This window comes from Scardinius erythrophthalmus (assembly GCF_964197995.2).
Source record: "Scardinius erythrophthalmus genome assembly, chromosome: 7".
Classification (NCBI taxonomy): Eukaryota; Metazoa; Chordata; class Actinopteri; order Cypriniformes; family Leuciscidae; genus Scardinius; species Scardinius erythrophthalmus.
The window spans coordinates 29,491,674-29,511,644 of record NC_138227.1 but is presented as its reverse complement, the minus strand read 5'-3'; the positions used below and the strand labels follow the sequence as shown (position 1 = coordinate 29,511,644).

At 39.3% G+C, this 19,971-nt stretch overlaps 1 protein-coding gene across 3 annotated transcripts in view; it reads left to right on the top strand.

Moving 5' to 3' along the window:
• The window catches only part of robo1 (roundabout, axon guidance receptor, homolog 1), a 178,162-nt gene extending 167,233 nt beyond the window's left edge, over positions 1–10,929 (top strand). For 2 of the 3 annotated variants that reach the window (XM_081370602.1, XM_081370603.1), the window contains 7 exons: positions 438–573; positions 1,357–1,596; positions 1,678–2,150; positions 2,448–2,609; positions 6,338–6,622; positions 6,714–6,925; positions 9,754–10,929. In XM_081370602.1, the coding sequence (XP_081226728.1) occupies positions 438–573; positions 1,357–1,596; positions 1,678–2,150; positions 2,448–2,609; positions 6,338–6,622; positions 6,714–6,925; positions 9,754–9,768 (1,523 nt within the window). In that variant the 3' untranslated portion in view covers positions 9,769–10,929. Of the gene's footprint in view, positions 1–437; positions 574–1,356; positions 1,597–1,677; positions 2,151–2,444; positions 2,610–6,337; positions 6,623–6,713; positions 6,926–9,753 lie in introns of all 3 variants that reach the window. The other variant, XM_081370601.1, reaches the window with a different exon arrangement.
• Positions 10,930–19,971: the final 9,042 nt, after the last annotated feature.

The window sequence follows — 19,971 nt, the reverse complement described above, 5'->3', positions numbered from 1 at the left end:
GAGGGTCTGAGTGCGTGGAGGTCCTCACAGCTCATTGGTTCTGAATTTTAATTCCTTTCTGTTAATTGGCCTCCAATGTTTCTCTTTTTAATGTTCTCTCACTCTACCTCTCCTCTGGGCAATGGAGAGTGTTAGTTTTGAAAAATGACTCATTTTTGATGGAGAGCGCAGCGTTAATTACAAATAGAGAGATAATGCACATAAGCGTTTTACACCGCATAAATTATGGTGTGGGTGTCATTAATGTTGCTTCTCCTGAGTGTAAAAGTGCCATTTGTTTCACACATGCATCAAGCTCAGCAAACAAACTAACAGAAAATGAAATGAACCAGAGTTTATAAACCCATTTTGGTTTGCAATCAAATTAATTTATGAGTTCAGATGGCATTGTGGGCTAAGAACTACTATAGCTGTTTGTGTTTTTGTTTGCTTTACAGGAAGTCAAGGGCAGAAAAAAGGTGGGCGAACAACTAAACAGGCCAAACAGAACACAATGAATTGGACCGAACTGTTGCCGCCGCCTCCGGTTAATCCACCACCATGTCAGGAATACACACTCTCGATGGACGACAGGTGAGGTCAACACACAAACAGGTTTTCACTTTTGGTGTGTATGCTTGAATGTCGGCATGCGATTGCACATAATTTGACTCATTCTTCACATCCAAAGTGCGCATAAAGCTGCTTCTCACTGTTAAATTGAGGGTTTTCTTCGCTGCTTTTTGCACTTAAACAGTCAAATACACACAAAATAATGTCAAAATGCCGGTCTTGGCAAGTATTCATGTAAACAACACAGTCAGTTATGTTTTAATGAACGTAAACAGCTGAGAAAGAAAATGCACGTGTAACAGTATAATGGATCCATGCGTCAGGTCTTAAATGAAAGCAGCCTAATTTATCTGCTGTCAAATTATGAGATAATATTAAAAATATCTAAATAGAAGTTTTTCCCCATGGTATAGATGTCAAAATTGAGGCCAGTGAAAATGCTGAGTGGCTAGAAACTTTGGAAAACCACTAGCCACAGTTGCTGGTGAGCAAATAACGTTAACGTCAAGCCCTTTTAATATTAATTATTAATTTGTGAATATATTATTATTTTAAAATGTATGAATTTAAATAATATTAAATATTTAAAATAAATATAAAAGAAATGAATTATTAAAAAAGAAATAAAATGACAAAATGTTAATAATATATATATTAATATTAAATATTATTTTATATAAACATTAAAACCTAACATGATTAGGCACAAACATCACAATTTATAAGTGGGAAACTCAAGATAGACGGTTCTAAATTTTTCCATTTTTTATGTTCTAATCACATGTTCTTTTGTTCTGTCTTCAGTTATGACACAGACCTGCAGTGCCCTTTGCCGCCATCTCGGATGTATCTGCAGCCTGACGAGCTTGAAGAGGAGGAGGAAGAGGTGGAGCTGGAGCGCGGACCTACGCCTCCTGTACGGGGAGCGGCTTCCTCCCCTGCCGCCGTGTCCTACAGCCACCAGTCCACCGCGACCCTCACCCCGTCCCCTCAGGAGGAGATGCATCCCATGCTGCAGGACAACCCTGACCTACATGAGCGCAGGTATGTAACAGCTCGCTAATGCTTTTCTTTTCAAACCACTTCCGCAGCATTTACAAGTTTTGATATATTTGACGTCTATAGGCGACTCTTGGTGAGCCCACCCCCTCCACCACGCCCTCTCTCCCCGCCGCACACGTACGGCTACATCTCCAGCCCCCTGGGCCTGGACACGGATGGCCTGGAGGAAGAAGAGGACGAGGAAGAGGGTGACGAGACCGATGCAGAGGTGGCTCGAGTCCACCTGCACCACAGCCACCCTCACCAGCAGCACTTGCCCCAGCAGAGGGCTCTCCTGCGGGGCCTGGAACAGACCCCGGCCTCCAGCACCTGCGACCTGGAGAGCTCGGTCACCGGGTCTATGATCAACGGCTGGGGCTCGGCTTCAGAGGAGGACAACGCCTCGTCGGGTCGTTCCAGCGCCGTCAGCTCGTCAGACGGATCTTTCTTTACCGATGCTGATTTCGCTCAGGCCGTGGCAGCTGCGGCCGAATATGCTGGTCTACGAGTGGCAAAGCATCCTGGGAAAGGCCACCATCAGCTTCCAGTGTCTGGAGGTACTGGAACAGTTTCTTAGCAAGACTTTAAACCTCCTCCTGAATCAATTTGTGAGGGACAAAGCCACAGAATATTCTATTTTCACTTAAAGATATGCCACATATTATGGAGGATATGGAAGTGTTCCACTGAAAGTTGTTAATATTTGCTCATGAATTTAAATGCTAATGATTTCAAATTAGGACACTAACTTTAATACTATACGTTCCACAGCTTCTGAATTAATTCGTAGTCAAATCTGCAGCCTTTAATAGAGCTGAACTAAGCAAACTCTCTGTCCTCTAATTTGCCAGCAGCACGGAAATACCAAAACCTCCCTGCGGGACACCGTCCAGGCAGCCCAGTGTCCACAGACAGTAACGTTAGCGCAGCCCCGGGTCAGAGGAGGCCCCTAAAGAGGCAAAAACAACATCCAGCTGCTCAGACAGGCTACCAGCGGCGAGAGGCCTACACAGAGGGTACGTCCACACACACACACACACACACACACACACACACACACACACACACACACACACACAATTCTGCTTTCTGTACACTGTCATTAGGGATGGGATTCATGAATACTAAATATGTTTACTATTTATATTTATATATATATATATATATATATATATATATAATAGAAATAATAATAAAAAAGGAAGATTAAAATGTAACTGTATTTTGTAATTATAAATTCAAAATAAATAAACACTGAACATTAAAATGTTACCAAACATATAATTTACATTATAAATATGATTTACATTATAATCTTTCATTTTTTGTTATTCTTTTCTTAAAATGCATTCATTTAAAATATTTTTTTAAGAAAAGGGACTAAACATTAACATGTTAGCAAAGTATTATCATTATGAATTTAAAATATTTTTAAGAAATAAAAATATAGCTAAAAATGTGTGTGTGTATATATATATATAAATAAATATATATATATTTATTTATAATGTATATAATACGTTGGTAATATTTTAATGTTTTGTTTTGTTAATATTGCATTTACTTAGAATAAAATTATAATATTAAATTTACAAAACTCATCTCATGAGCCTGAAATACAAAAAGATCATTTGGAGTTTTTTTTTTATTATTATTTTGGAGTCATAATTCATTCATATACAGTACATTTTAATCTAAAATCCTGACGTTGATTAAAAACTCCATAGATATATTATGTCCAAAGTACCTACACTATATAATGAAGAGCACGAAGGGGTGGAACAGTGGCGTCTAACTACAGTGTGTCATAAGCGACAAGTCCTGTTGAGTATCTAATGAAATTGCAGCAGGATCCCAAGTTTCTGAAAAGCTCTGAAGCCTTCAGAAAGGTCATGTAATGTGTGTAATGTGTGTGGAACTGAAAAAGCAAGTGCTCACAAACGCATCCGAAATTTCTGCTCACATTTGTGCAAGTGTGTATTTCTGCGCACGTTCTCATCTGCTGCGTCTCGTCACTGAGTCAGTTGTCCTTGTGTGTTGACACTAAGATTTAATATCAGAAGCACACAGGCCTTGGTTGGCTCTATCAGATCAACTAGCCCCTCTCATCTGTCCTTCGCTCCCTCCCTTCACTGTAATCTCTTCCTCCCCCTCTTCTAATCTTCTCCGTTCCCTCTCGTCTTTGTTCGCTGTTGGCCGCTGAAGAGACCCAGATTGATCAGTCTGTGTCAGCTGAAGTTTGAGTTGAATATGTGTTTTGATTTGATAGGCCTTAGTCAAGCTACGCTGTGTGGGAGGTTTAAATACAGTGTTTCGCACAGAGGAGTTTGTCGTTTGAATGCGTTTCACACAAACACACTCAAAACTAAATGATATGAAACACAGATTGCCTACCAACCCCCCAAATACCACGCATCAAACATGCAATCCCTCCCGCCCCTGTTAATTTTGCTCTTGTTTGCTCAGTGCTTTGGGTGACACCAGGCTTATTATCTCGTCCTCCTCCAACTCCTTTCCAGAAGGCCCTGTTAACCTTTCATCTGCCTCCACTTCTGTCTGGAGAGAAAAGAGACAGTCTTTTCCAGACGTTCCTCCCTCTCTTTGTCTTATTTTCCTTCTTTTGCATGCTTCTATTAAAAGTTTTTATTCAGATTAAGGAAAAAGTTTTCAACAGGAATGCCAGACGTCTTTGGTTGTCAAATACGAGTTAGAAAACATGTAAAGCTTCTGAAAGGAACAGAATACATGTAGGTTGGATAAATTTCACGACTTTTCCAGCTGTTTTTCAATAATTTCACAGAACAATTTTTAGCTGATTAGATATTTTTGTAGTGAGCATAACTAGAAAAAATATAGAATTTTAAAAAAGAAATTCTAGATGCAAATCAGTTCAAGACCATGTAAATCAAGGTCTTCGAATTTGAATGATGAATATTCTTGTTTTTGAGAACTTTAAAAACAGAGCTGTAGGAATAATTTAAATTTAGCTATTCATGAGCCAAGCTGACATGCCATTTGCCCATTAGTTCTAGCTGAAGCCATTTTCTAGAGGTTTCGGTTGGTTGGCTACCATTAGATTCTTTTGCACTGCAGCCAAGTTAAAATAAAATACAGGAAGACAGTAGAAATATGTTTTATGTGCCTGCTTGAATGCAGCTCAGGTTGATTTAAAACTACCATCTGATCTCATGTAAGAGGCAAGTTTATAAATAGTTGATGCATTTGCAAAGACATGCACTACCTTTCAATAGTTTGGGGTTGGTTGGATTTTTTTAAATATGTTTAAAGTCTTAGCTCACTAAGGCTGCATTTACTGTAATACTGTGAAATAACATTACAATTGCTTCCTATTTTAAAAAGTAATTTATTCCTGCGATGACAAAACTTTCATTCAAACTTCACCTAAGCAAGGAGGACATGTTTTACTAGTAATTTCATGGCGACGCAGAAACTACACAAGCAAATAAGGACAGTAGCGCTAGCTGTTGTATAAAGCACAGACCCCTCGTAAATCTAACAGCTCTCTTCTGCTCCTGTGAAATGTGCCCCGTCTCTCTCACCCTGGCATCGATCCGCCGCCTGACTTACTGCAAGACACCATAAGACTTAGAAAAACCATCCACGATCGACTGATCCTTCTCGTATTTTCCTGAGTGTTAGAGCAGTGATGAAGGCGGGCTAAGCTCTCCCCGACAAAACGAGACACGCGCTCGGTGTGCTTTGACCTTGAATGTGTAAAAATGTTGACGCAGCGCGCAAGCACAATTTTAGTCAACAAACGTCTTAGTGACGCAATGTTTACGTAACGGGTATATTTGTGTCTCTGGGCATGCTGATTTAAAACATAATCAGGTTTCATCGTCCCTGGCACAAGTTTACAGGATCCATCACCGACAGACTTTTTTTAGGCCATGATATTTAACAAGAACAGCAATCGTAAACAACCCTGAATAACTGGCACGGGAAGCGCCGAGACATCCAGTGACAGTGATGAACCGTCATTCACAGTTTCTCGACTGACTAGCGGCACCTCGGTGGGAAAGAGCTCCAGCGTGCAGCTGTTTGGAGGGTTGCAATGCAACGGCACAGCTGTGTTTCCATGGCACCTTCCGGGTGCCAGACAAATGAGTTCTGGTGTCAATTAGCTAAACGTCTGGTTCTGAAGGACACAAGCATGTGTGAATATAGCGTGTCTTGAGTGAGCTAAAACGTAAACTTGTATGGCAAATGCTAGCATTAGTACACTGACACAAGATATTGTCAAACATTCACAAAACGTGAATGCCTTTTCTATAATGACAACTCTCAGAAGATTTTTAGCATGGTAATGTAATTGACAATGTTAATGTATTTAGTCTTGACGGAATAGATCTGCTGCACTGCTTTTGTTCTAGATTCATGCGGCTGCTGCAGAGAAAGTACAGGAACTAGCTACTGCCAATAGATATATCACTCCTTTACATATAGCATATATCAATTACCCATAGCAGATTTATACAGGTGGAGCTGGGGAAGGTGGAGGGTTTCTGAGGAAATCTGAAAGTGCGCTGCAAACTGCTATAGTAAATGTTAACCAGCCATTTAAATGTTGTCCATCAGGCTTATTGGCTGCAGATGCGACACAAACCAATCAGCTTGTGCAAAGTAGTTAACGCTGTAATTATCACCAGCTTTCGTTAAGGACCTATCAGCCTGCGCCATCTAGAGCTTCAAGACAGAACTAGGCATTTTTGTTTCCTCACAGATCTTCCACCTCCTCCGATTCCTCCCCCAGCCATGCTGAAGTCTCCAACACACCCGGCCAAAACTATCCCGGAGGGACCACGGGGGGCCATGTCACCCAGATCCAATTCTGCTGATGGCAAAGACAAGCGAACGGGTCCGGGCGGACCCAGGCCCCGAGATGGCTCAGACACCCGGACCAGCTCTTCAGAGCGGCGGGAGGGCCAAGATATACAGAGGGGTCAAAGAACGGGGAAAAGCAGCAAACAGGATGCCGGTGCAGCCCAGAAGAGCCGCCACCACCCAGGTACTGCACTACATTCCTGTTGTCTCACATTAAATCCTACAATAAATAATGGTCAAGTTACCTACCTTTTTCATTATCTTGTCTCTTTCAGGCTCAGAGGACATCCTACCTTATAGTCGCCCATCTTTCCCAGCCATCCACAGTCCTCGTGGAGAGAGGGAGCCCAGCTCCTCCAGTTCACTGTCCTCTCGGGGGTCCGGTGGACGGCGGAGAGGCGAGGGGGCTCCAGGGGCCCGCAGAAACCCTGTAGATGTTGGGCTAAACACCACAGGAGCCTTCCAGATAGATGGGGAGGAGCTTGAGGTATGTCCTCACTTCTAACATACCTGGAAATTAAAGGCTGTTCGAACGCATTTGACCACATGAATCCGGTCCAATGGGTTTTTGACTACCTCTGGAAGTGGTCAAAAGTGGACAAGCTCAAAACGTTTTTAGACCCTGTTTACATCTGTATTTTGCGTTGTCCACTTGTGATCCGATCGACCAAAATGCATCTTAATGCCAATTGTAAACAGGGCCAAGGTGTTCAGGATTACTAGACACTTCTGTGCAAATGTGTTGGGGCAGGTTGGAGCTAAACTCTGCAGTACATTGGCCCTCCAGGAGCAGAATTTGACACCCCAAATGTATCTGCATTTCTAAGATTCTTGAGATTAAGGCATGGCCACTTGTAACTTGAATGTGCGAGGCTTCCTGTGTCATCCGCTTGCAGTTATTTCACCTGTACAAAAACATACTGGTTTGTAGCACAAATAGTTCTATAATTAGTAGGGGTGTGACGAGAACGTTAGCTCACAAGACGAGACACGAGATTTTTTTACACAGTATTTTTAAGAAATTCTCAATGATGAAATACATGACTAGAAAAATAGTCTGCAGGTGCATTTTGAAGTGTTTTAACTAGGGCTGTCAAAGTTAGCGCGTTAATAACGCGTTAACGCAAAATCATATTAACGGCACTAATTTTTTTAACGGACGATTAACGCAGCGCGTATTTTCTGTTTGACCCGTGACCCAACCCCTAGTTGGAGAAATGGAGATACACAGTGTTGGCAACTTAGCCACATTGCAGACCCCTTTAGCGATTTTTTTCCCTTCAACAAAGCGCCCAAACCTTATTTAGTTTCTGAGAATATACCGGTACCGCCGGTAGGCTACTGCTCTCTCAGCACGCTCTCTCTCTCTCTCTCTCTCTCTCTCAGCACGCTCTCTCTCTCTCTCTCTCTCTCTCTCTCTCTCTCTCTCTCTCTCTCTCTCTCTCTTAAAGCAGCGCTTTAATTCAGTTAAACACAGATATTATGTTGCTTCTCTAATTTTACAAATATAGCCGAAATCAGAGCACGGATATTGTCTTTAGCTTATGTGTATTTGATTTCACCAGACGACAGCTCGATTATCAGAATTTTTGTGCAGATTAACGTCTTGGAAGGGAGAGCTGGTTATGTTTATTTTGTCGCGTTTCAGTCACCATTTCAAATTCATTCCGTTGTTTGACAACAGAAACAGTAAAATATACGTTTTATTGAGAATTTATTGAGAATTTAGCTTCATCAAAATGGGCACAGAGAGAGACTACAATGTAATAATAAATGCTAAATGTACATTTAGCATTTTCAGAAGAGCTGCCCTGTCATGCAAAAATCTAAACATTTTTGTGTTAGTAAATTGCTCAGTGCAAAGAAAGAGAAGTAATGGGAACCTGGTATTTCTTTGTTCTTTCTACATGTGTCTAATAGACATGAACAAGTTCTTTGAAAAACATCTATGACCTTTGAAACATGTCTCGTCTTCATGCTATATTGACTATGGTTTCAATAATAAACATACATTTGCATAAAGCATCTATATTTATCCATGCCCACGTTGATTAGAGTATTACAAACTTGAAAAGTATTAATTTAAGGTATATTTAGAACAAATAAAAAATGTGCGATTAAATGCGATTAATCGCGAGTTAACTCATGACAATCATGCGATTAATCGCGATTAAAATTTTTAATCGATTGACAGCCCTAGTTTTAACTAATCATCTTGTAATGAATGTCATTTCAGTTCTATTTTGAGTATGAATTATCATACAGTATGCTGTAAAAGACAATACTCAAGCATTGTATAAGTTTTTGCCACAAACTCAGCTGACTGGCTTCTCTCCTGTATGATTCCACGTCTCTTCAGACCTTAGAACTGCACATGATTTATGAGCTTATAAAACTTTTGACCTCCTAATTGAACTCCTTTCCACAAATTGATCATAGAAATAAAAACAGTACAAATAAAAAATGAATAACACCGTTTTCTCTTAGTCTTATTAAGTGCAACTCTAATCAATGTACTCTCTCAATATACAAAGTGCAAATAAAGAACAATTTTTTCTTCAAGCATGATACAGAGCTAAGAGATGGTTACAACTGCACAGCCCAGCCTAAGATGGCTTTCAGATTGGGAGATATTCGCATGCTTCAGGGAGCCGCTTTTAAAATGTGGGGTATTGAAATCGCGTTTGAATGCGCGCTCGCGTTTCTCTTTCGATTTTGCGTACTCTAGTGAATAGGGAGCATCGGTGCTGAGCGCGCATGTGTCAGACGCTTTTTAGGCTCTGTTGTGCAACGAATCCTCCGCCATGGTCTTGTCAGTCATCTTGTCACATGATCGAGCTTGTGTTGGATGAGCTGGGTGGAATTGAAGTGACCGTTATCCAACTGAATTAAGTGGTTTTTATTTCTACAAAAAGCAAAACGACAGTGGAGGTGTAAATGTAGACGTAGCGGTGGCATATTCTATGCTAACTTCACCCTCACACACAGTCATGGCACGAGATCTCGTCACACCCCTAATAATTAGTGCACTTTGTTGTTATTCTTGTAGTTATTTACCTATTGCGGCTAATGCATTGGGAAGTCTCGCACATAAATTAAATATTTAAATAATTCTGAAATAAAATATTAGGTGACATTTTTTTTTGCCTTGGCAACTAACTGAAAGCTAAATAGAAATATAAAAAAAAAACTAATAAAAGTTCATTCAAAATAAGAAATAACACTGTTAATGTGCATGATCTCTCTTTGGATGGTACATGTGTATTTTTTTCCTTGTATGATGCTTACTATAATGCTTCAATTTTTATTTTTCAGATGGTGGAGAGCTGAAGATAAAAAAAAAAATGGCTGTTTAAACGTCCTCAGCAACCATCTTCAGTGCAGTTTGACCATCTCGGTGGTATCGGAAAACTACCGACCCAGAGTCACGTTTGGAAAACTGACCAACCATCCAACTTCATTTATTTACCTTAATTTCAATGTGCATTTAAAGAAGAAAAAAAGACAGAAGAAGAAAAAAAACAAAAGCGAAGGGTACATTTGAGAGGGGGCTAAAGCCGTTTTGTTTTGATTCCAATGCAATATGATGCGTCCGTAAGCTCCTGAAACTGATTATGGCTTTGTTCACCTTGGCGAGAAGGTTGTCAGTCAGCGGTTACTGTAATGAAACTCCAGGCACAAAGGGACAGGCTGACATGTACATACACGTGTATACATATCTAACTGCCTTTTATAATCCATTGTGGTACATTAAATTTGTCTTCCTTGACTTATTTGAATAATTTTAAATTACGCCAGTTAATATAATTTTTTTATAGCCGCCATCCTGGTTGTAAATTGTAATAGTGTTTAAACTGCCCCAGGAAAAGTGCCACATTTTGAGGGTTATTGTTTGTTCGTTTTTGTTTTTTGTAATGCACTGTTATTCTTTTGTCATTGTCGATGTTTGTTGTTCTATGTTTGACTTTGGTTTTAAAAGCACAATCACTAAACTTTATTTTGAACCATGTTATTGATTAACCTTTTTGTCTTACGCGAGGGGAGCGCGGACGGTACGACAAAAGGCCTTGTTAAACCTGTTGATGTAGGGTTATGAGAAAAAAAAAGAAAAGAAAAAAAAGGATAAGCTGTTTACAAACGAGTGAATGAATGGAAACAAATCCCTGCATCCTGACCTTCGGTGTCTTTTCCAGATTCTCATTCCAGCTCAAGATATCCTGCAAAAATGAAAGAAATATACAGGAATAATGCAGGGATGTTATGTTTACGAAAGTATTGCTCCACCTGTGCACTTTCGTTATTCAAAAGAAATCATTTTTTTCGATTTACATATGCACTTAACAGGAAGTGGGTGTCGGTTTGAGAATCTGGGGTGGTCGTGATTGGCTGGCCGAGGGCCCGGCTCTTGTGGGTTGGTTGTGTCAGTCACGCTCTAAAAGGGGTGAGGATGTGAGTGTTAATTCATTTGACATCTGCAAGCATTTGTTTCTTAAAACAAAAAAGCATTAAAAAAATGAAGAAAAAAAATAAATCAAAATACTGAAACTGACCTGCTTGTTTTTTTTTTTTGTGGCTTATTTATGCATTACTACATTTTACTACATTACTACTAGAGCTGCATGATTGATCCTTAAAAAGATCATGATCTCGATTCAAACACGCACAGTATGAAACAGTGAATTCTGTGAGCTCTGAGTGAGTCATTGACTCGTTCATTCAAACCTTTTTTTTTCTTTTTTTTAAAAATTCATTCTACAACATTTTGTCAGAACCTTTAGTAAATTACGTTATTTTATTTAGTCACCAAAAATCTATACACCTTTTGCACGTTTACATACCCTTTTCAAAACTGTTCAACTTTTTGCAACAAAATTGCTACATTTCTACTGTAATATTATATTGAAATATATTCTGAATCCACACAAGTATTAACCTTTCAATTTTTTTTTTTTTACAATCACAAGGAAACATTTCTCAATACTTAGGTCACTGTATCAAAATTCTTCACACAGTGATCACAACAGTCTGTGTGAGCTAAACTGTGGATCATTTATCATTGCAAAATTAAATTCATTCAATGATCATTTAAATTACATGAATACATTTTTCACTTAGACACAAACACCAATTTGCACGTTTACATTCTCTTTTCAAAACTTAAACTTCAGTTCAAAACCTAACATAATACAAAATTGAATAAGTCAAATATCTGAATCTAAAAAATTTAAACACTATCAATATCAAACAATTAGATGTAACTGAACACCTACACAGGTGTTAATCTTTCAATCTCAACAACTACAAAAAAAAAGGGGAAAATGTATATAATTTAGGGAATAATTTTGTACTATAATGTAAACATGAATTATGTAACATACTGCAGTGTAATTCTTGTTTTGTAAAGAAACTTTTCTAAAGAAAATCTTGTATAATGCTACCTGCCGTTAGTGATTTTAGGTCATTGTTTAATGAGTGACAGTGTTTGTTGGGTGAAATCTTTGGTAGTGTTCCTGAAGAATGAGTTGATTTGAGACATGAATTAAATTATTGAAAAGGTCATTTTAGTGCATTTTGAATGTGAAATCAACTGCTGTGCCGAGTTGAAAGTTGGTTATGAGAACTGTGTGAAGAGTTTTTAAAAAGTTACCAAAGTATTAAGAAACTGTCCTAGGGATTGTAAAAAATAAAAAAAAAGAAATAAAAAAATAAACTTTTACATTGGACATCAACTGAAAAGTAGCTAATAAATATGTACTAACTCAAAATTTGTAATATTGCAATAAATTGCATGCATAGGATCAACAATACGTAAAATTATTTGCCTAATTATTTTTCCTAGTCAACATTGGTTGACTAGGAAAACTGACAATGCATAATTTTTTTTTTAAGTATCAAAAACAAGCATTTTCCAGACTAAAACCTAAAACAAAGTATTAGCCATATAACACAATTTTGTGGCAAAATATATTGCCTTTGACATTCACAACAAACGATATGGGAAGCATTACTAAGCCCTTGATACACCCATTTATTTTACTGTTCTAACAATGCGATTTTGTTACATTCAATCTAGTTTTTTATTCTTAAAGACAGGATATAAAGGCCCATAATAAATGTATTTTATTAGAACCCAACACCAAGCCTCATTATATCTGGATTCTTTAAGGCCTATTAGTCATTTAGGCAACCCACTAACAAGTTGATTTAGAAACTGTATAGTGTTCAGCACATCCCCATTGAGAGCCACTGCACTATGACAACTATACACACACTTCACTTCCAAATCCACAGACAAATATTGGGACGTACAGAAACTAAAATGCCAAACGCATGCCTTCTCCTGTGCATCTGCCAGGCGTCTTGATTGCTGTCAGAAAACGAGAGCAGTTCCCTACAGGTGTTCCCCTATTAAACGCCTTTTAAACGAGAACAAATCTGGAGCGACCGAGAGCTTCCCCTCTGGCTCGATCCATCATTTTAATGAGCTAAGGTGTGTGTGCCGCGCACAATGAGGCACAGGTGATTAAAGATAGTACACACGCAGACACTGACTCTGCTGCAAATATTATGAATACATGTAGCCAAGAGATGAGTACATCTCGGTCATTATTATAACGCGACACACAGTAACTGGCGACTCTGGGTCAGTTCTGAGTCCCTCATTGCTATCGAACACATAGCCGTTAGCTTCACCGAACTCAGGAAGAAACTGGCTAATTTAATTTGAAAACAGCATGTGCTTGACTAGAAAATGCAAGCTTTTGGTTTTTTTAACATGAACGGATGCAAGGAAAAAGGAAATGAACCGAACCATCCAATCTGCTTTCTGCTAGCGATGTCGTGGCGCTAATGAACGTTCGCTAGCTAAATGAGACGCTAAATTCTGAGCTAATACAGGCAAACATTCCGGGTTTTTCCGTTGATGTGTAGGGTTTAACCTAATATCCTTTGTTAGGAAATTCATGTCTTATTTTTCACCCAAACTGGTTTAATTAACCCCACACGCATAACGGGAGGTAATTAAGAGTAACAGCTGTATGCTGTCAGGAAAGCCTTCCTCCTGTCTGCTGCTGCCCACAGAGACCAGTGTAGACTCGATCCCACCTGCTCACCCACCACCCGGATCACCGCGGCGGGAGAAGCCGCATCTCTCCGTTTCATTTACGATGTCTTCTCTGTAGAGAAGAGATGACAGGATTTTGATTGGAATCGATTCATTTTCTTTGTTTCTTTGTTTTCCCTTCCATCCTTACTTAATCCCGCTCTCTTTATACACACCTCCTTTCATTTTTTATCTTCCTTCCTTTCTTTCTTTTCCATCCCTTCCTCCACCTCTTTTTCCTTCCAAATACAGCATGAGTCTCCTAATAAGACAAGAACTTAAAATAACAGCAGCTCATCACCCTGGAAACTTCCTCTGAACTTTGTGAACAAATTTGTCGAATTCAATTAAACCGATGCCCGGCTTTTCTCCAATCATCTGCCTCTCAGCTGTGTGGAGTTGGTCTTCCCCTGAGTATCTCAGCTACCAAACTGCAGGTTTTTTTTAATAACTCCTTTTTAATAAGTCCTTCCAGTGCTCAGCTCTGCAGAACTCACTCCATCCGTGTTCAGACCTCACAATTAACAGTCGGTCCCGCACATCTCACAGGCTGACGTAACCCCACGCGTCCCACCAGCCAATGAGTCACGGACAGTTTTTCATCTACTTTATTATTAGTTTTCATCAATTACATTATAAGGCTCAGTCAGGAAGAAGCTCAGTCAAATTTATGCAACTATCTCCCTGCCAAAAGCAGAACGCTTGAACGAGCCAAATCGACAGCGGATGACAGGAAGAACGTAAATGTGTAAAGCAATCAACAGTTGCTGACAAAGACATTCCATCTTAAAGGGAATGAATGGATGAATTATGCACCAAGATGTCTCTATAAACCAATGATTAAAAGGAATGACATGCCAAGCTGATAAATGGCACAATTCCTTACAGACTGCAATGCCACATGGTAAATGTTAGAAGAGCCTGTTAAAGCCAAAAGACTTTCAGTGAACATTTCAAATTGTACATTAATCTACAAAAACAGGTACATGTAAAAAAAAAAAAAAAAGGAATTCATAGAATCATTTCATATCTAAAAAAGGAATTGCACAGGTACAACCCTTCAAGCATTTGTTTGTTCTTGGATTCATCCATCTCTCCAGCATAGGGCTTGGCGATATAGCGATAATTATCGCAATATAATTTTCCTCGATATAACGATAACAAGAGTTCGATAAAATTTATATGCGCTCAAAGCGAAACGAATCAGCGCTACTCATTTGAAACGCTCCACATGGATGGACCAATTATCCGCACGGCTCAAAGTTCAAACGGCAGCGCAGCGCGAGCTTCCTTGAGCAGATGCGTTACTCGCCGATTTATCTAGGTCACGTGACCACTGAACAACAGCGCTGTGAGATCCAGTGGGAAGTGCTTGAATTGAGCGAAGACAAACAGGAGAAACACTGTTGATTGAAAAGTATTCTGACTGTATCATTGCGCACAAATCGCCATCATTTAACCATGGTTTTACTGTAGTAACACTAACTGCACTATTGTGGCAGAAATGTGGGATATTCGTATCAAATTTTATATTACTAATGTAGACGTGTAGGTATTAAATGTATTACCGGTAAATGAGTAATGGAATACAATTACAGTATTTTTGTGATTAAAGGGATAGTTAAAATAGAAAATAAAATTTTGGTATGTTTTAGCTTACCTCAAGGGCATCCAAGATGTAAGTGTCTTTTTTTCCGCAGTAGGTTCAATTTGGATATTTTTAGGTCAAGCCGTTCTTGTCTGTCAGTCATATAATGCAGGTCGATAGTCACTGTATCAAAACACAAGCACAGAGTCCAAATTAAAACAATTCCCCATCGTCCAAATTAAACAATTCCCCATCGTAAGTACACATTGATGGCCTAAGACACGAAACGAGCATTTTGTGTGAGAAAACGAACAGTATTTATATTGTTTTTACCTCTTGTAACACAGCCACGTCCAAGTGATCTGAGGGCGCGGGCGCTTCCTGCTGTGTGACGTGTGCGCAGACTGGTGCATAGATATATATACACTAGATTTGGCATTAAAGACATTCGTTCCAATGAACTGCCGTAGCCAAGGCGACATCTAGTGAATATATCTGTGCACCAGTCTGTGCACACGTCACACACCAGGATGCGCTCGCGCCCTCAGATCACTTGGACGTGGCTGTGTTACAAGAGGTAAAAACAATATAAATACTGTTCGTTTTCTCACACAAACCGCTCGTTTCGTGTCTTAGGCCATCAATGTGTACTTACGATGGGGAATTGTTTAATTTGGACTTCTCTGTGCATGCTCTTTGAGGGGGTGACCATAGACCTGCATTATACGACTGACAGACAAGAACGGTTTGACCTAAAAATATCAAAATTGAAACTACTGCGGAAAAAAAGACACCTACATCTTGGATGCCCTTGGCTTGAGGTAAGCTAAAACATACCAAAATTTAATTTCAAAGTGAACTATCCCTTTAAGCTAGCCTATAGCGTTTGTGCATTTATACTAAATGCATTTAGGCTACTGTTTTTCATACAAATACCATATAGTTACATTTTACCATGGTATTTAGGTGCTATATGCGTGGTTTTAACGGTGGTTAGGATTATTTAAATGTATGCTACTATGGAAGACCAATGGTTAGTTTCAATAAAACTCAAACAGTCATAATATTAAAATTTTACCATATAGAAATGAGGTTGTACAGATGTTACTGTTTTTGAACAAATTTACATCAGCATCCTAACTCAAGCTACCACTGTCACAACTCAAGCTACTGTCAAATGTACATTTCTAAGAGACAAAACATGTAGTATTATTAATATTGCAGTCTGCACCGTAAACTCTGCTGAAGATACGAAAATTCTAAAATGTGAAGTGTTTGTCATGAATAAAGAGTAGATTAAAACCACAATTAACAGTCTGGTTTCTACAACATTCACTTAGAAGCAAAATTCTGCCTTTAAACTTGAAAGAAATAAAGATTTGACATTTATCGTGATACTTATCGATATTTACTGATTTGAAAACATGTATTGTGATAATTATTTTGGCCATATTGCCCAGCCCTACTGCACTATTGCTAACCATCACTAAACAGAAATGCAAAAACAGGTTCAAACAAACATAGGGCCAAAGTGTTTATGCTTTTCAGGGAAAATCAACCAATGAGAGACTTAATTGTGATTATTAAATGTTACCAACGAATGAATGAAAGTGCGTATTAAGATAGGTGAAAGTATTTTAACAAAAAAATGAGTCACTTTTTAGTCTTTAATCACTGTTTTGTTAAGAGCGCCACAGTCACAGACCTGAACTCTGACCACGCTAAAAACACGATGATGACTGACCACGTCCAAACAGCGTTTGAAGAGGACCGTGGACACACAAACGGCTAAAATTGGCATGTTTTCTTAGTTAAACGACCTGCTGAACAGACACACCGAGATCGCGGCATGATGAATGATGAGAGGTGAAGACACGGGTGAACGGCCAGGAGAGACTTGTGAAAGCCGAGAGAAACGACTTGGGTATCTCTCGCTATTAGTCTGTCGCTTCGTTTAATTCATCCTTGAAGAAAAACTTTCCCTGTGCCTCTGCTCTAAAACAGAACATAAAAACATTTGAAGGGCATGAACCCCCTCAACCCTCACACTCTCAAAAGCATTTCTGTGATGACATCTCAAACTCAACATTCGCAATCCTCCACTGAATGCTGTTTTTACTGCATTAAAGAGACAAAACCTCACACTTCCAGTGACACTCATCACGAACGCCACTACAAACAAGGAGCTCCCCTCTGGTGGTCTCTTTCTGTTTATATTCATTGCCTGCTGATTAAGTGTTCTCTTCAGTGCCACATCAATGCATTGAACGCCACTTCATGCCCTTCACGTAGAGGCAATTAGTTAAGGCCGTCTCCTATCATACCTACTGACAGCAGCTGTGAATCTGCAGACGGCAGTAAAGCTCAAGGTTCTGTTCGAGGCTTGTTCTATTGATCAGCGACCCCGTCTCCTTTTACCCGTTTAATGACCCCCTTGATTTTCCCCAGAAAGGGTAATACAATATTGAAATGTCAGATGATTAATGCCGTTGTTCTTATGTCTGGTGAGGGTCTTGTTGGGGAAAGTGACAAATTTCTTGCCCTTTTCACTTCTTGGTCTGGTGGCGCATCAGGGCGGACTGATCGGTTGTAAGGAGCGAAACGCACGGCGGAGGAACGGAAGAGCAAAGGAGGAGGAGAAGAAGATGATGACACCACACAGGGGACGGGTTGGCTTGTTCTGGTTCTGGTGTCAGGAAATAGATTGGATAAATCCATCTTCATTAGGCCGATGGGAAGAAGCAGAGGGATGCTATACCTGGTGTGTGCATTCATGCGTTCGTGCAACAAGCTCTTATAAATGTGCTGCATAACTAATCCTTTAAAATAGAAATCCAGTAGATGGTTTCAAACTATATGCATAATACAAAAACACACAAATTGCTATTTCTACACTGGGAAATTTCACATTCAGTGCTGAGAAAAACTGAGAAATAAGGGCAGATGGGTAGAGTGTGTGTTCGTATAGCGTTTCACAGATGTATGGATCTTAGTTTGTATTTGCAGTAGAGATGCTAATCCAAGATCAAGATCAGATAAACAGAGTTACATTAGTAGCTCCACTGCAACAATTACTTAGTCTTACGCTCTCAAAAAAAGACAACAGCAGGTTGTCAGTAGATAATCTTGTAGATGATCTCACGTTGATTTCAAACAGCATTCAATAGCAAGTACCACCTGGACAAAGCGACCATTGACATGTCACAGAGCAATATGGGTTGGAGGTTCGAGTTCGGTTGCTCAAACGCCCGAGTTTTATTCCATTTTCCAACTGTACGTTGGTTAAGAATGAAATGGCTAGAATTTTTTCACACCTCTACTACTGAATCCATCGTATCATCAGCGGTCAGATTCGCTTCCATGGTGCTGTCAAGTACGACTTACAGTATGTGAGGTAAACTAAACGCTATTGGCTATTTGAAAAGGGGGAGGGGCCAATCAATGTGTCCCACCTTAGCTTCCTGTTTCAGTGAAAATCATACAAAGCTGCACACTCCAAGGCACTTTAGTGGGCCTTTAAAGATACTTTTGAAAAAAGACAAATAAAATGTTTTTAATAATGTTAAATTAAAAACATTTTTGTAAAAGGGATACTTCACCGATTAGCATTAAGCTTTGTATCAGTAGAAACCCGGTAGCATTTTCGAATGACCGTGCTTCCCTCCCTCATGTCCCCCTGAGACGAGAGATTTCTGTATTGTGTGTCTGGAAAAAAACCCTTAGATGACGCAAAAAAAAAAAATGTTTTTTTGCGTCATCGGAGGCTTTTTTGGCCAGAGGCTACAGCCAGTAGGAGGAGCTCGTTCCGCATGTTGTCAATCGGCCCATAGGGGGTGGGATCTCACAATAAAACAACGTCTTTTCAGTTTAGAGTCAACTAGTAGCCTAGTTGTATCATTTCCTCCGATACATGAATTCATAAATCCATAGACTGGCTGCATACCTTACTCCTTAGACAATTCCTTTGGCATCCATCCTCCAACCTTTATTTCTTTAATTAATTAGGTCTCGGTAGTGTAAAGTCGAGTCTAGTCTCACTCCTGTGATCCTGCAGAGGAAAAGCTGACAAAACAGTCCAACTTTTTTCAACATAAAAGAATAGATTCTATAGCAATTTCAAAGTGTAAAATTGTGTACAGTGTCCCTAAAAAGTATATGGACACTTTTGGAAACTTACATCACACTGAAATTAGTCATTCTACTGGTCTTTATGTAAAATCTGTGATAACTCAAAAACAACAACAAAATCACCAGCAAGCAAATGCTAAAATGCTAACAGCAGCTAAAAACTGTATTTAAACAAAGCTAGATAAGAGGGACCCATTCCTTCAATCTGCACTAGCATCAATGGAATATTTATGAATATAAATTGAATACATTTTCACATACTATAAACATCAACCAATTTTAGTCATATTTCATGTTACATTCCTGACCTATTAAAACAGAATTGTTGACAGAAACATCACATCGTTAAGATTTTAGCATTATCAGAAAACATCATAACCACAGATGGTCACATTTTTGAAAACCAATTGCATGACGTGTAAATATTGTCATAAGGACCAATACATTCGGCATATTTTCGCAGTTGTGTTATCAGCATACATGCCTCTCGTTTGTTTTTTTTTTAATTAGGAACCGCAGCGTTCAGACGCAATACTGATAATCTCTTTTTGGTCTGAGATGGGGGGAAGCCGAGCATGAAAGTAATTGGTGAGTGGAACACAAATTGGATGGTAACATGATGTGGTTTCTATCCCTCCGAGGCAGAATTTGCACATCCATTAGAACAATGCTGTTCTCTGCACATTTCCAAACGTTTTATTACTCACACAAGTAC